The 15,634-nt window shown below is 43.4% G+C and overlaps 3 protein-coding genes across 8 annotated transcripts in view; 1 reads left to right on the top strand and 2 right to left on the bottom strand.

Moving 5' to 3' along the window:
* Positions 1-8,544, bottom strand: part of LOC106577648 (ATP-dependent chromatin remodeler CHD3) — a 64,444-nt gene extending 55,900 nt beyond the window's left edge. For 4 of the 5 annotated variants that reach the window (XM_014155949.3, XM_014155950.3, XM_014155951.3 and 1 more), the window contains exons 1-6: positions 7,896-8,544; positions 5,700-5,833; positions 5,320-5,499; positions 5,076-5,200; positions 4,532-4,821; positions 4,046-4,209 (exon numbers count right to left, since the gene is read on the bottom strand). In XM_014155949.3, the coding sequence (XP_014011424.1) occupies positions 4,046-4,209; positions 4,532-4,821; positions 5,076-5,200; positions 5,320-5,499; positions 5,700-5,833; positions 7,896-8,061 (1,059 nt within the window). In that variant the 5' untranslated portion in view covers positions 8,062-8,544. The remainder of the gene's footprint in view (positions 1-4,045; positions 4,210-4,531; positions 4,822-5,075; positions 5,201-5,319; positions 5,500-5,699; positions 5,834-7,895) is intronic. The other variant, XM_014155954.3, reaches the window with a different exon arrangement.
* Positions 7,429-15,004, top strand: LOC106577650 (N-alpha-acetyltransferase 38, NatC auxiliary subunit). 2 transcript variants are annotated; one of them, XM_014155958.3, is made up of 3 exons: positions 7,429-7,553; positions 13,696-13,873; positions 14,178-15,004. In XM_014155958.3, the coding sequence occupies exons 1-3, from the start codon at positions 7,533-7,535 to the stop codon at positions 14,300-14,302; spliced, it is 324 nt and encodes a 107-aa protein (XP_014011433.1). In that variant the 5' UTR covers positions 7,429-7,532; the 3' UTR covers positions 14,303-15,004. The 2 variants fall into 2 exon arrangements, with proteins under 2 accessions (XP_014011433.1, XP_014011432.1); XM_014155957.2 differs by lacking the exon at positions 7,429-7,553 and adding an exon at positions 12,115-12,238.
* On the bottom strand, positions 9,534-11,870 carry cyb5d1 (cytochrome b5 domain containing 1). Its single transcript, XM_014155955.3, has 4 exons — positions 11,587-11,870; positions 11,443-11,519; positions 11,120-11,338; positions 9,534-9,844 (listed from the first exon to the last, which is right to left on the bottom strand). Exons 1-4 carry the CDS (start codon positions 11,705-11,707, stop codon positions 9,614-9,616), a joined length of 648 nt encoding a protein of 215 aa, XP_014011430.1. The 5' UTR covers positions 11,708-11,870; the 3' UTR covers positions 9,534-9,613.
* Positions 15,005-15,634: the final 630 nt, after the last annotated feature.

Here is a 15,634-nt window from a genome sequence, read left to right as displayed (position 1 = left end):
AGATGCAGTTCTGTCTCACCATGGGTGATGGTCGGATTCGCGTTTATCGTCGAAGGAATGAGCGTTACACCGAGGCTTGTACTCTGGAGCGGGATCGATTTGGAGGTGGAGGGTCCGTCATGGTCTGGGGCGATGTGCCACAGCATCATCGCACTGAGCTTGTTGTCATTACAGGCAATCTCAACGCTGTTCGTTACAGGGAAGACATCCTCTTCCCTCATGTGGTACCCTTCCTGCAGGCTCATCCTGACATGACCCTCCAGCATGACAATGCCACCAGCCATACTGCTCGTTCTGTGTGTGATTTCCTGCAAGACAGGAATGTCAGTGTTCTGCCATGGCCAGCCATGGGCCCGGATCTCAATCCAATTGAGCACGTCTGGGAACTGTTGGATCGGAGGGTGAGGGCTATGCCCATTCCCCGCAGAAATGTCCGGGAACGTACAGGTGCCTTGGTGGAAGAGTGGGGTAACATCTCACAGCAAGAACTGGCAAATATGGTGCAGTCCATGAGGAGGAGATGCACTGCAGTACTTAATGCAGCTGGTGGCCACACCAGATACTGACTGTTACTTTTGATTTTGACCCCTCCTTTGTTCAGGGACACATTATTCAATTTCTGCTAGTCACATGTCTGTGGAACTAGTTCAGTTTATGTCTCAGTTGTTGAATCTTGTTATGTTCATAGAAATATTTACACATGTTAAGTTTGCTGAAAATAAACGCAGTTGACAGTGAGGGGGCGTTTCTTTTTTTGCTGAGTTTATTATATACAATATAAATGTTGAAGTCGGAAGTTTACATACACCTTAGCCAAATACATTTAAACTCAGTTTTTCCACAATTCCTGACATTTAATCCTAGTAAAAATTCCCTGTCTTAGGTCAGTTAGGATCACCACTTTATTTTAAGAATGTGAAATGTCAGAATAATAGTAGAGATAATTATTTATTTCAGCTTTTATTTCTTTCATCACATTCCCAATGGGTCAGAAGTTGACATACACTCAATTAGTATTTAGTAGCATTGCCTTGAAATTGTTTAACTTGGGTCAAACGTTTTGGGTAGCCTTCCACAAGCTTCCCACAATAACTTGGGTGAACTTTGGCCCATTCCTCCTGACAGAGCTGGTGTAACTGAATCAGGTTTGTAAGGCATCCTTGCTCGCACACGCTTTTTCACTTCTGCCCACAGATTTTCTATAGGATTGAGGTGAGGGCTTTGTGATGGCCACTCCAATATCTTGACTTTGTTGTCCTTAAGCCATTTTGCCACAACTTTGGAAGTATGCTTGGGGTCATTTGGAAGACCCATTTGCGACCAAGCTTTAACTTCCTGACTGATGTCTTGAGACGTTGCTTCAATATATCCACATCATTTCCCATCCCCTATTTCGTGAAGTGCACCAGTCCCTCCTGCAGCAAAGCACCCCCACAACATGATGCTGCCCCCCCTGTGCATCACGGCTGGGATGGTGTTCTTCGGCTTGCATGCCGCCCCCTTTTTCCTCGAAACATAACGATGGTCATGATGGCCAAATAGTTCTATTTTTGTTTCATCAGATCACAGGACATTTCTCCAAAAAGTACGATCTTTGTCCCCATGTGCAGTTGCAAACCGTAGTCTGGCTTTTTTATGGCAGTCTTGGAGCAGTGGCTTCTTCCTTGCTGAGCGGCCTTTCAGCTTATGTCGATATAGAACTCGTTTTACTGGGGATATAGATACTTTTGTACCTGTTTCCTCCAGCATCTTCACAAGGTCCTTTGCTGTTGTTCTGGGATTGATTTGCACTTTCGCAACAAAGTACGTTCCTCTCTAGGAGACAGAATGCATCTCCTTCCTGAGCGGTATGACGGCTGCGTGTTCCCATGGTGTTTATACTTGCGTACTATTGTACAGATGAACGTGGTCCCTTCAGGCATTTGGAAATTGCTCCCAAGGATGAACCAGACTTGTGGAGGTCTACAAATATTTTTGAGGTCTTGGCTGATTTATTTTGATTTTCCCATGATGTCAAGCAAAGAGGCACTGAGTTTGAAGGTAGGCCTTGAAATACATCCCCAGGTACACCTCCAATTGACTCAAATGATGTCAATTAGCCTATCAGAAGCTTCAAAAGCCATGACATCATTTTCTGGAATATTCCAAGCTGTTTAAAGGCACAGTAAAAGGCACAGTAAACTTCTGTCCCACTGGAATTGTGATACAGTGAATTATAAGTGAAATAATCTGTCTGTAAACAATTGTTGGAAAAATTACTTGTGTCATGCACACAGTAGGTGTCCTAACCGACTTGCCAAAACTATAGTTTCTTAACAAGAAATTTGTGGAGTGGTTGAAAAACGAGTTTAATGACTCCAACCTAAGTGTATGTAAACTTCCGACTTCAACTGTATATATAAATAAATAAATAAATAAATACTTATATATATATATATAGAGAGAGAGAGAGAGAGAGAGAGAGAGAGACAGACTCTGCATGCAGAATTCTGCAAAAATATCCTCTGTGTACAATGTAAAACACCAAATAATGCATGCAGAGGAGAATTAGACCGATACCCGCTAATTATCAAAATCCAGAAAAGAGCCATCTACAACAACCCAACAGGAAGTGATTCTCAAACCTTCCATAACAAAACCATCCCCTACAGAGAGATGAACCTGGAGAAGAGTCCCCTAAGCAAGCTGGCCCTGGGGCTCTGTTCACAAACAAAAACAGTCCCTGCAGAGCCCCAGGACAGCAACAAAATTAGACCTAACCAAATCATGAGAAAACAAAAAGATAATTACTTGACACATTGGAAAGAATTAACAACAAAAAAACAGAGCAACCTAGAATGCTATTTGGCCCTGAACAGAGAGTACACAGTGGCAGAATACCTGACCACTGTGACTGACCCAAAATAAAAGGAAAGCTTTGACTATGTACACACTCAGTGAGCAAAGCCTTGCTATTGAGAAAGGCCGCCGTAGGCAGACCTGGCTCTCAAGAGAAGACAGGCTATGTGCACACTGCCCACAAAATGAGGTGGAAACTGAGCTGCACTTCGTAACCTCCTGCCAAATGTGTGACCATATTAGAGACACATATTTCCCTTAGATTACACACACTAACAAAGAATTTGAAAACAAACCCAATTTTGATAAACTCCCATATCTATTTGGTTAAATACCACAGTGTGCCATCACAGCAGCAAGATATATGACCTGTTGCCACAAGAAAAGGGCAACCAGTGAAGAATAAACACCATTGTAAATACAACCTATATTTATGTTTATTTATTTTCCCTTTGGTACTTTAACTATTTGCACATAATATGAAATATCTTTATTCTTTTGGAACTTTTGTGACTTTAATGTTTACTGTACATTATTTATTGTTTGTTTCACTTTTCTTTATTATCTATTTCACTTGCTTTGGCAATGTAAACATGTCACGTCCTGACCAGTAAAGGGGTCATTTGTCATTGTAGTATGGTCAGGGCGTGGCAGGGGGTGTTTGTTTTGTGTGTTTTGTGGTTTTTTGGTTCTAGGGGATTTTGGTTCTAGTTTTCTATTTCTATGTTTCTTTTTCCATGTGTGGCCGAGTATGGTTTCCAATCAGAGGCAGGTGTCGTTAGTTGTCTCTGATTGGAAGCCATACTTAGGCAGCCTGTTTTTTCCTGTGGGTTGTGGGTGGTGGTTTCCTGTATAGTCTGAGAACCTTACGGAACTGTTGATTGTCGGTTTATTAATTTTGTTTAAGTGTTCACTTTATTACGATAATAAAAGAAGATGAGCACTATACCCGCTGCGCTTTGATCCCCTTTCATCAACGCTTGTGACAAAACATATGTTTCCCATGCCAATAAAGCCCTTGAATTGAATTAAATTGAATTGAGAGAGAGAGAGAGAGAGAGAGAGAGAGAGAGAGAGAGAGAGAGAGAGAGAGAGGAGGAGAGGAGAGAAACATTGATCTTTCGTCTCTCATACAACAGCATGCTCCACATACATTGGCCTACACAGCACATCTATAGATCCAAATTCACAGCATTATAATACTTACAGAGCTGCTCTTCTTCCTCTTGTTGCCTAAGGCCCCCAGTTTTATGCGTATGGGGGACATCTTCTTGGCTTTAGCTACTGAAGCCGCTACTGCTGCTGCCACCGCCTTCTTCCTCTCAGCCAGAACACGAGGACTCTTACTGCGACTCTTCTTATACCCAGGGCCTGAGAAACAGGGACAGTGTGAAGTCAAGATTTCTACTAGTGCTCTAGCGTGGGATTTCCCAAACCTCTCCTCGGGGTCCTCAGACGTTTCACATATTTGTTCTAGCCCTAAACTGGCACACCAGATTAAATTAGTCAACTATCTCCCAAACCCTTGACGAATTGCATCAGGTGTGCCAGTTCAGGGCTACAACAAAAATGTGAAATGTCTGAGGGTCCAGACTACAATTTGGGACCAATTCCATTTTAATTCAATCAGTCCTTGCAATTCATGCTACACTCCACCACTTCACCACTCCACCCTTCTCTCTCATCCTCTGACCTTTGCCCTCTTTGGTCTTGGCCTTGCGGAGCGGGGGAGGCGGAGGTGGCGGCGGGGGGGGCGGCCGTGGGGGTTGGGGCTGCTTCCGGGGTGGAGGCGGCTCCGGGGATGGTGTTGCCGCGGAGACCTGCTCGGCGACGGCGATGGCGGCGGCGGCGGCTGCAGCTGCCACGGCTGCAGCACCGGAGCCCTTGAAGGGGTTGTTGGAGCTGAACTCCCTCCACTTGACCCCCAGGATGGTCATCATCTTAGACATGGGGATCTTAGGGTTCTTCTTGGCGATCATGGGCCTGGGAAGATGAAGAGGAAGGTGAGGAAGAAGAGCTGAGTGTTTGATGTACAGAACAGTAATGACGATTGATTTTGAACAGTGTGGCAAATATCTTGAACTTGAAAATAAACTTGAACTAGAAATTGTTGTTTCTGAGGGATTGTGAATGGAGGGAATTGTTCCACGGTTGGTAGTGAACTATACAACTGAAATAAACAATAACTCATTGAGTCATCTCGCTGACAGTTAATCACTACAGCAGGCCAACTGTACCTCATGGACTGGCTGAAGGCTTTGTAGTTGGTGAGTGTGCGGTAATCGTCTTCAGTGAATTTATGATCCACATCCTCCAGACCCCAGTCCATAGCCAGCTGGGCCGACGTCTTCTGCTCTATTGGCTGCAGGAGAGAAACAACCAGTCAGAGAGCTGGACGACTTGAGCCATCAGAATGTGTAAAAAATTAAGCAAAACAACAACAACTGCAACAATTGCACTTTCTTGTTGTGTTCTTCTTACCTTTGTTGTCTCCTCGTGCGTGCTGTCCCCCTCATCTTTCTTCTTCTTCTTGGTTTTCTTCTCCTTCTTTTCCTTGTGTTTCTTCTTCTTCTTTTTCTCGCTAGAGAAGTCACTCGCTGCGCTGTCGGAGTTCTCACCATAATCTCTCTCTCGCTCCGAGTCTCTCTCTACATCACTTTCCTGAGAGGGGGAGAGGAGAAAAGGGAAGAGAGGGAAAGTGAGGAAGAGAGAAAGAACAGAAAAGAGAGGGTGAGGATGCTCAATCAATATGTAATGTCACACATTGAAAAAAACAATTACTTCAATTAAGCAAATGAAATAGAATGACGTGTCATCAGAATGTATGGCGGTAGAAGGACCATAATGATCGAGAAGCTTACAATCTTTTTCCGTTTTTTGGCTTTAACCGGTTTTCCTTCTTTCTCTTTCTCCTTCTTCTTTGTCTCCTTCTTCTTCTTGGGCCCTCGTTTCTTCCTCCCTAGACTGGCCCTGTCTGATGCTTCCCTTTCTTCCTCTAATGGGGAATGAAGAGAGGAGAGGGGGATGGAAGAGAGAAAGAGAGAGATGTGACTAAATGATATTGACTATAATCATCTTTGAAGGCTTTGAATTGTCGATCTAATCTCTTCTGAACACAATTAAGCACAACAAAAGCCTCTCACCAACACACTGTCATGTGTGCATTGACACCAAATGTGTCATATGGGAGAGTAGTGTCTTAACACAACCTTCGAGATTGACTGAATTGTGACATGCTGAATTAGTTCCAGTCAGTGAGTTTGACTGATAAGTGGAATTGGCAGTAGCTTGGTATCAGTTCAGTGAAAACCAAATCCATATCTGGCTTATTTGTTAATGAATGCCTCACAACACACAAGAATGTTGTTCATGGTGGCATTGAAAATGTGAGGCTGAGACATATGAAAGTAAGGCCTTATGTAGGCTACATGTTACACAGTGCTTTAGGGCTTCTAAAACGTTATGTCCATGGCAATATATATTTCCCGCAATAATGAATTGGGAAAATAAAATCCAATCAAACATGTAATAGATGTATTTCGAAGACACCACATCCCAGGTTTTGAGGGTCAGTAAGTGATAATGAGACGTTCATCCCTGTATTCAAGTTTTTCCCCTGGCAAAAAGTGAGACAGCACCCTATTGGAGAGTGAGAGAGAGTGAAGCCTATGCTTTGTCAGGGGATGAAGAGAAGGGGGAAAAAACATCACCAAAAAAACTATCGCTTGCGGCCGCCATTGCACTTGGTAGAAATTAGTTCGATTTAATGGTATGTCTTTGTTGGTAGGGCTACAACACGCAGCGCGCGCCCAGACAAGGTCTCCGCATATTTCTGCTGCAGAGTGCAGCCAGGGGCGGCATTAGCATCACGCGGGGCTCGGTGATTCTGAGGCCGCAAGCCAGTCTGTCTCTATAGGATGAACTCAAACGACTCCCTACCCTACTTCCCCGCAATTAATTCCAACACCTGAGTCCCGACCACAACAGCAACAACCGCCAGCGCAGGTCGCGGGGGATTTAGAGCCGCTGCGGGAAGCGCACTAATTCATACGCGGCTCTTGTCTCGAGACAGGCGACATAGTTTAGGCTAGTAGTTCAGAGTGATGCTAAAATGTCCCTTGTTGAATATCCCAAAATCATGATATGCAATATCTAATGTCACTATTGAATACATGCAAATTAATGTAATTGTATTAATTAAAATGAACTGTAAAATAATGTAAACATGTTCTTTGGTGTGGAACCAGGTAGGCCAAATCTGTAATCCCTCAACAACAAAAACTTATTTGGAGTAAAATAAGATTTCTGTTGATCGTATTTTTCACATGAAATTGTTGTAGGCAAGTCCTTTCTTTAATTAGGCTTCACAGTATAGTTTCTAGGCTTTGTGTATTATAGGCCTACGTGTTACATGTGTTAGTCTGGTATGACATCGAAAAGAGAGTGGGAACAAAAGCCCTGTAGGCTACACATAACGGTTCTATTCAGAACTTGGGAGTAGAGCGTCAGTGTCCTATCATGAACCGTCCCTGTCAGTATGACAGTGGAGACCGTCATGGGGTAGGAGGCAAGTTTATTTACACTGTCATACCAGCACTTACTCTATCATCCGGTTTTAACGCTCACGCCTCGGGAACAAACATCACAGCACTATTCTAAAGATCACAATCAGAAAGCTTATTGCTGGGGAGTCCATGTTTTCTGCCAGTGATGTGGTGAGCTGTACACTTCACATCGACCGATTAACATTGAGATATTATTTACATCTATGAATATGGCAGCATTGTCTGGATGAAAAGCAACGTTGAGGAGGATCAACTTTGTGGAATTGTTTATAAGTTGGAATCTTCCCAACTCTTTCTATTTCAAAGCTACGCTATCCTTTGGAGCAACGGGCGCGCAACTAATTATATTGCAGCAACAGATAACTATTGAGATGAGCGGCACAGGGCGTCCTGGCGTACTTAAACAAAATATGGCGTATGTGTTTCTATTTTGTGTGCGCGCTCCCGAGTCTTTCGCCAGTGTCTCTTTCGACTGTTGCTAATATAGCCTACCTGGCGCGGCTAGTGTTGCAGTTTCTCGAGGCGCCGCCGGCGAGTTTATGTCGCTTGCGTTTTCGTCTAGATCTCCGTCGTCCTCGTCTTCTTCATCAAAATCCACTCCCTCGGAATTAACCAACATGCCCTGGTCTTCCTCACAGGACCGGAGAGGAGAGGACATTATATTCCTGTCATCGGCTCCGTCCTCGAAATCAGAAACCGTCCGGAATTATGATATTTATTTAATATTCAAATATTCACCAGAAAAAAAGTGGGGGCCGTTTTGGAATATTTTACACTACAAGGCAGGGAAACAAAGATGGCCGCTCTTATATTTATTTTTTAACAACCCCCCCAATAAGAAAAATCCCCTTACATAAAAAATGGCTGACTATATTATTGCAGAACGCTCCCCCCTCTTCTTTTCTCTCTCTCTGCCTCTCTCCGCGCACCCCTCCCTCCTCAAAAAACATGTACATTGTTACAAGAAACAAGAAAGGGGGTGTTTGACTGCTTGTAATGTTACTGCCCCCCCATGATCAGCCATGCCAGCTAACTGTCTCTAGATCACACGCAACAAAACTCCCTTTCTGCACTGAAAAACGCGATACAAATCTATCAAATATGGCCACCTTAATATTCTTAAAGGCCCCCACCGTGGTATAAAATGATACGTGTGCGAGAGAGTCAGGGAGGGAGCTTGAGAGTGGGGGGGTTGGGAAAATCTGCCGCAGCCATGCCCAGATTTACATCAGATTGGATTGCTTAAAAATTAACCACTTGTGGTAGGGAGAAAAATCTATGCAATGTGCAAACTGGCATTTTTTTCAACTGGAGATCATTTGATAATAATAATAGAAATTGAATATATTTTTTTCAACATTCTGAAAGCATTAAAATGAAAGAGGATACATTTTAAAATCATCTTGCACACTTTCACTAGAGTTCCTTTGATATAGGTGGCAGTAAGGCCATGGGAACCTCTAGTAGTCAGACAATGGTTGGTCTCCCTTCAGGCAGCTCAGCTTTGACAAAGGGGTCTATGGTCAGCCATACATACATACATACATACATACATACATACATACATACATACATACATACATACATACATACATACATACATACATACATACAGTATGCACATTTTAGAGTAAAAAATGTGTGTATAATTGTGAATAATGATAAATAGCCTAGATATTGGTAACAATGACAGGTCACTGATTAATAGAACTATGGATAACATTTCGCTACACTCGCAATAACATCTGCTAACCATGTGTATGATTTGATTTGATATTATATATCAGACTGACTAAACCTGATATTGCTACTATTATTGTAGATTTGTTTTCCTGCACAACTGGAAATCTTAACCCAGCAGAACCACAAAGGCGCTGTTGAATATCACATAAACAATTACCATGGTTACTATGCTATTTTATGTAGAATGTTGGCATGAATTTATGTAGGCCTATTGTAAAGATGCAAGAAGCTTTGAAGGAATGACAAAAGGATGACACTGGGATATAATGACAGGAAAGGAACAGGTTAATTGTGAGGTTACCAGTTCAAGTCCTTTTTGGGTTAAATTGGCTATAATAAAATTGCTACAACAATATCATAACGCAAACAAATAACACATACAGAAAATGTATTTTGTGAGTCAACATTTTAATAGATTGTCTGCTTGTATTGCTCACCACCATTTTCTAACATCCTTACATATGGGGTCAAAGTTCAGTGAGGTCGTCGTTGAAGTATAGGCAGATGGACTGGGAGAAGAGGTCGCGGTCCATGCGTGTGTTGTAGAAGTCCTCGTCCTCGTCGGGGATGCCGTTCGCCTCCAGCGTTCTACTCATGTCCAAGTTGACACAGTTGTGCTTCCAAGTGTAGCTGGCGGCATGAGAGTTGTAGCGGAGGTACCGCTGGAGAATCTCATTCAAGGTCTCCTCGGAACACACCTGGGGAAAGAGAGAGAGGAGGGAGAAGTTGCAGTTTTTTTCTTCTTTTACTTTTCCAACCCATGTACAGTAGTTCCTGACTTCCCAGGGGATATATTGACTGCAGCTGAAATCTGTTGCAGCTGTTTCAGATCTAGAACCTATAGGTATGATCAGTCAATGTCATCAGCCATTGTATTTTAATAATAAAAATATATATTTTCCATTGTTTTTCCACCTGAAACTCATTATGTGGGCTATGGGCATGTTTTGCAACTAGCCGTTAAACCACTCTTCCAGGAGCCCAAAAAAATTAAAAAATAATAATTTGTTTATGCAGGGTGCAATGGGCACACTTGCCAAGAACCAGAAAGTGTGTGTGTGTGTGTGTGGGGGGGGGGGGGGGGGGGGGGGAGAGAGGATTTGTGTGTGGTGTGTGCGTGAGTATTTGTGACTGTATCAGAGAGAGAGAGAGCATGTGTCTGACTGTGTGGAACACCCACACTAAGCTTCTGGCCCAGTAGAAGACTACTAGTGCCAGCTGGGGCAGGTTGGCGGGAAAGCCTGCGCTCCCACCGTGCTGGAGAGGAGAGGCATGCTCTGCTATGGGTGTGAGTGTGTTGTGTGTTTGTTTGTGTGGGCTGCGGGGGGAATGAGCGAACCAAGCCAGGACTTGCTCACAAACCCCCCAGCGCTTGACAGTGACATACTGCACTACTGTGCTACTCACTCCCTCTCCCAGTGTCCTTTTGGTCCCTTTGGAAGCTAGTCACATACAGGCCAGGGCTCCCTAGAGTGCAGTGTGATAACCCATATTTTATTCAGCCAGTGACACACAGAGTAAGGGAGACACAGCACCTGTGTTCCAGTCAGTGATATTACGCAGTGTGTGTGAAACAGTGCCAGCTGAATGGATACACTCCTAATAGACTGCTACTGTGATATGCTGAAAATGCTTTGCTGATAAGGCAGTTGAGGGGGAAGTGGGAGGATAAGGCTTGAACAGCTACAATAGTATGCATGATGGTTACGTATAAATGGTGCATGTATGCATGAAGGTGACATGTATGTGTGCAGAATGATGTCGGTATGATGCGTGCATATCTATAGCATATGTATAATACATGCATGCAGCATTTATGATATCTATGTATGGCACTAGCCCCACTTGCCAGGGGATGGTGTCTTGCTATGTGAGATTAGTATGATAACACATGTATACATGTGTCATGTACATATGCAGCCTCTTATGATCTATGCATGACATTCTCCCTGATCAGAATAAGGATGACTTACCTCCAGACCCTGCTCCTGGGATGTGAGGGTGTTGATGATGCGGATCCACCTGGTTTTGACAGAAAGTAGTCCCACCTCATATTGCGTATCTCTCCACCAGGGTCGCCCAAAGTCATTGGTCCAGTCAGTACGAGGGCAAGGAGGCGGCACGTGCACAAAGCGCCCCCTAGGGGTGTAGTATTTCACACACCCAGATAGTGGGTCAATGTGGGTCAGAATCTGAAAATACAAATAGGGAATTAGCCTACTCATCATCAATATAATGAAAAAGAAAGACAAATATGCTACATTCTTGATAGACGTCTGATTATTTTCTCACTCACATCTTTTGTCTTTGGGTCAAACCAGTGACTGATGTCCTTTCCTGCACACTCAATGATAGGCTTCAGAAGTACATCCCCTGAAAAAGAGTGTGTTATTTATTAAACTGTTGTAACCTAATAGCCTATTTGCATTCGACAACTTACCTTTAAATTCATTGACCAATGGTGTTAAGTCGTACACCTTGCCCAGGTATGACACCCACAGGTCGCCAAGGGTGTTATGAAGGGACACCTCTGTTGGGGTGAAATACTTGGTTGGCCGCATTTGTATTACTTCCAAAAATTTACCCAATTTATGTAGAGCTATAAAAGGTAATGTCAGAGATATAAAAAGTAACGTATCTTGTTTATGTGCAAGCTCACTCGCTATTGTACCAACAAGTGTACACACGAACAGCTGGAGCTCCGTTACTGTGGTAACCACGGAAGCGTCTGGTAAAGAAAGCACGACACTGAAATCAGCTTTGCTGCATCTCACACGAGTGGTTGCACAGTCAATACATCATGACACACATTTGACCAATTTTATTATAGAATTAATAATTACAATACTTTGTAATTTAATAGGATCTCTATTAACTGAATTATCTATTAAATGCTCCAAAACTAAATAGGTGCGAAGTTTTACCAAACCTCTGGCTTTACCTACCTACATTGCATACTACAATACCCACAATGCACCGTATTCCCTAACGAATTTCCGCCTGTACAACAGTGAAATAATTCCTCGAGAAAAATACGATCAAGAAAGGGTGGAATGGCAACAATGATTGAAGAAAATGGTCCATCAACTCATGTAGGGGTGATATACATTTAATATTGTCGTATTTGAAACACTTCTAACACATAATATTCACTTTGCCAAACTGAAAGGAGAGCGTGCATAGTTGATCCATACATTTCGTGGGCAAGTTGGATCCACTAGCTAGCTAAGCTAAAGTAGCCCAAGATGTACTCTTAAAGAGCCTACCGTTAACATTACTCCTTGTGTTTTTTTTTCCAGAGATAGACTTGATCTGGCAGCCAAAACAGCCAAATACTTAATCTAAACGTCAATCGATTCTCATTTGCGATACGGTTCTAGAAACATAAAGCCCTTTACTTTCATATCACAACAAAATAATTTCACAAACGCAAAATGTACTATTACTGTACACCACAGGAGGTTGCTGAGGGGAGGACGGCTCATATTGTCCGTAACGGACAAATGGAATGGCATCAAACACATGAAAACAGTGTGTGATGTATTTCATTCTATTCCACTAAAACCACTCCAGCCATTACCACGAGCCTGTCCTCCCCAATTAAAGTGCCACCAACATCCTGTGCTGTACACTGTTTTAACCGGCTTTATCACAGTTGCAGGCAACATTATTTTTCAGTGGCAATACGTTTCTGGCAGCCGTCTTCCATTAAACACAGGTGTTCAGAACATGCTCTATAGCTAATTAACACTGGTGGTTCTTCTGTCTTCCGTAAACACCTGCTGCATGGATGTATGGCCGTGTGGGAACCCTATAAAGGTGTATTTTTTTGTTGTTGCTGATATGAAAGATAAAGTACTTATGCTTCCAAAATCGTACCGCAAGCTATGCGTGTTAATGTTCAGACAGTGTTGGGGCTCTTAACAAAACTCCCCCATACAGAAGATGCCTTATATGTAATGGAACTGAGAGTCATGATCAAGGGCTAACGTTAACGTAGCTAGCTAGCATTATTTCAATAGTCTAAAGTAGCTTTCTCTCCGACGTTAGCTCTAATCTAGCCTGAACAGCCGTTATTCATATGCACAGGTAAACACGCCTGCTTCTTCAACACCCTGGCATCGTTTTATTTCCTTCATAGAGGATATCTCAGATTTTGTCTAGTGACTGGCTTCAATATACTTTCGTTACCAAAGTAAAGATGTTGCTATAGTGCCGATAAACGTTTCTCTGTATGTACAAGCTGTCGTCTCTTCAAAATACAAATAAACACATGTTGAGCATTTTGTTTACCGTCAAACTAGCTCTGGTCCAAGCGCATACGTCACTATGATCTGCTTGCACACATCCGATGTATGCACAAGGACCAGAGCTAGGCAAATACAGTGTTCGAAAGTCGTGTCTCCTTGACAACCTTGCCAAGGGGAAGTTTAACAAGTATAGGCTACAAAGAGAGCAAGCCACTTTAGACGGTTGAGATGCACCCAGTATCACCATTATGCTTCCGTTACAAGTATAGTCCTATCATCTAATTTCTCCCTATTTCTAGGGGCAGGGCGAACTGTCATCTTACTCCTCCAGAGGGCGTCAGAAGCTGGAGAGCCTGCTGAACAAAAACATGAGAATCAGAATGACAGACGGACGGACACTGGTGGGACTGTTCCTGTGCACGGACAGAGACTGCAACGTCATCCTGGGGTCCGCTCAGGAGTTCCTCAAATCCTCAGGTAACTACAGTACTTATTAGGCTCAGCCCACATACTCTAGTAAGCTCACTGCTACTCACCCGTTCCTGCAGAGCAGTGGGTGCAGGGTTTTGTCCAAACCCAGCACTAATAAACCTGATTCAGCTAGCAAATGTATTGCTTAGTTTATTTGCTGTAAAAACCTTATAGCTCTCTGGGACCGGAGTAAACACATATCCATATTCTGCTTTGTAACAGTGTAACATTGCCGTTAATACACTGTGTACTGTGTACGTGTTCATTTTTAAAATGTATTTTGTGTGTGTCTTACTTGCATCTGCATCAGACTCCTTCTCCCAGGGTGAGCCCAGAGTGCTGGGGTTAGCCATGATTCCTGGCCACCACGTGGTCTCTATCGAGGTGGAATCAGACAGCCTTGTCGGCACACAGGGGTTTGGGTCCAGCCAATGAGGAACAAGATCAGCTCGCCCAAAGCTGGAGGAGACTAGCTAACATCCTGGCTAGCCAGGTCTATGTCTCAGCAGCCTATAAGATGTTACAGTACAGACTTGAAATTGAGAATTCAATCAAAGGAGAATTCCAGATGCAGGTGATCTCTGGTGCCAGTGTATTTGGTTTAGCAGGCAGCCATGGTGTATGTGAGATCTAACCAGGCACTCCCAGTGACATTACAGTGTGTGTGTGTTAAGTTAATATACTGAGTACAACAGATGTTTATTCATGGACTGAGCCAGGCTGTACAGTATATGCGTTTGTGTGGAACCGCTGTTTAATTGTATGGAATATGGATAAATGTTTTCCAATACATTTCAGTATCTAAACCTGTCTGATCTGTTAATGAAGAATGATGCAGACTGTCCTTATATACTGGTAGTGCAGCAGTTACAGATGGTTCAGAGCATGACTAGCTAAAGTTCGTGACTTACTTGACTTAAACACCTGAACTAGCCTGTACACTGACTCGGTACCGGTGCCCTCTGTATATAGCCTCGTTATTCTTATTGTGTTACTTTTTATTTTAGCCTACTTGGTAAATATTTTCTTCTTCTTGAACTGCACTGTTGGTTAAGGGCTTGTAAGTAAGCATTTTACAGTAAAGTCTACACTTGTTGTATTCGATGCATGTGGAAAATAAAGTTTGATTTGATTAAACCCTTGTCTCCTATTAGCAGCATAGGCCGTTGACAAACGTCCTCCATCTCACTCGTTTCGGGACACGTCCAGGTCATCAGTTAAAGTGCACGTGTTACTAGGAAAAGATGTTCAGTATGAGGTATTTTATTTTTTTTACCCCAATTTCATGGGATCCAATTGGTAGTTACAGTCTTGTCTCATCGCTGCAACTACCGTACGGACTCAGGAGAGGTGAAGGCCGAGAGCCATGCGTCCTCCGAAACACAACCAGCCACACTGCTTCTTGACACAATGCCCACTTAACCCGGAAGCAAGCCGCACCAATGTGTCTGATGAAACACCATACACCTGGGAACTGTGTCAGCGTGCATTGCACCTGGCCTGCCACAGGAGTCGCTAGAGTGCGATGGGACAAGAACATCTCTGCCGGCCAATCCCTCCCCTAACTCTGATGACACTGGGCCAATTGTGTGCCACCCCATGGGTCTCCCGGTCGCCGGCTGCGACTCGAACCAGGATCTCTAGTAGCACTGCGATGCAGGGCCTTAGACCACTGCGCCACTCGGGAGGCCCCAGTACGAGAGTTACATGATGACGCATGATTGCAAAAGTTTGCCATTATTTCCTGGTAATGTGTATTTGTATACA

This window comes from Salmo salar, chromosome 18 (genome assembly GCF_965601325.2).
Source record: "Salmo salar chromosome 18, fSalSal1, whole genome shotgun sequence".
Lineage (NCBI taxonomy): Eukaryota > Metazoa > Chordata > Actinopteri > Salmoniformes > Salmonidae > Salmo > Salmo salar.
Note: the sequence above shows the minus strand (reverse complement) of the source record. Positions and strands in the feature narration are given on the sequence as shown.

Bases quoted from the DNA above. Each gene is read 5' to 3' on its own strand.
- LOC106577650 (XM_014155957.2), top strand. From the start codon at position 12,200: ATGGCAACAATGATTGAAGAAAATGGTCCATCAACTCAT. The intron at 12,239-13,695 runs GTAGGGGTGATA...CCCTATTTCTAG, and splicing joins AAAATGGTCCATCAACTCAT to GGGCAGGGCGAACTGTCATC. The intron at 13,874-14,177 runs GTAACTACAGTA...CATCTGCATCAG, and splicing joins GGAGTTCCTCAAATCCTCAG to ACTCCTTCTCCCAGGGTGAG.
- cyb5d1 (XM_014155955.3), bottom strand. From the start codon at position 11,707: ATGCGGCCAACCAAGTATTTCACCCCAACAGAGGTGTCCCTTCATAAC. The intron at 11,520-11,586 runs GTAAGTTGTCGA...ACTCTTTTTCAG, and splicing joins ATTGGTCAATGAATTTAAAG to GGGATGTACTTCTGAAGCCT. The intron at 9,845-11,119 runs GTAAGTCATCCT...CTCTTTCCCCAG, and splicing joins CCCAGGAGCAGGGTCTGGAG to GTGTGTTCCGAGGAGACCTT.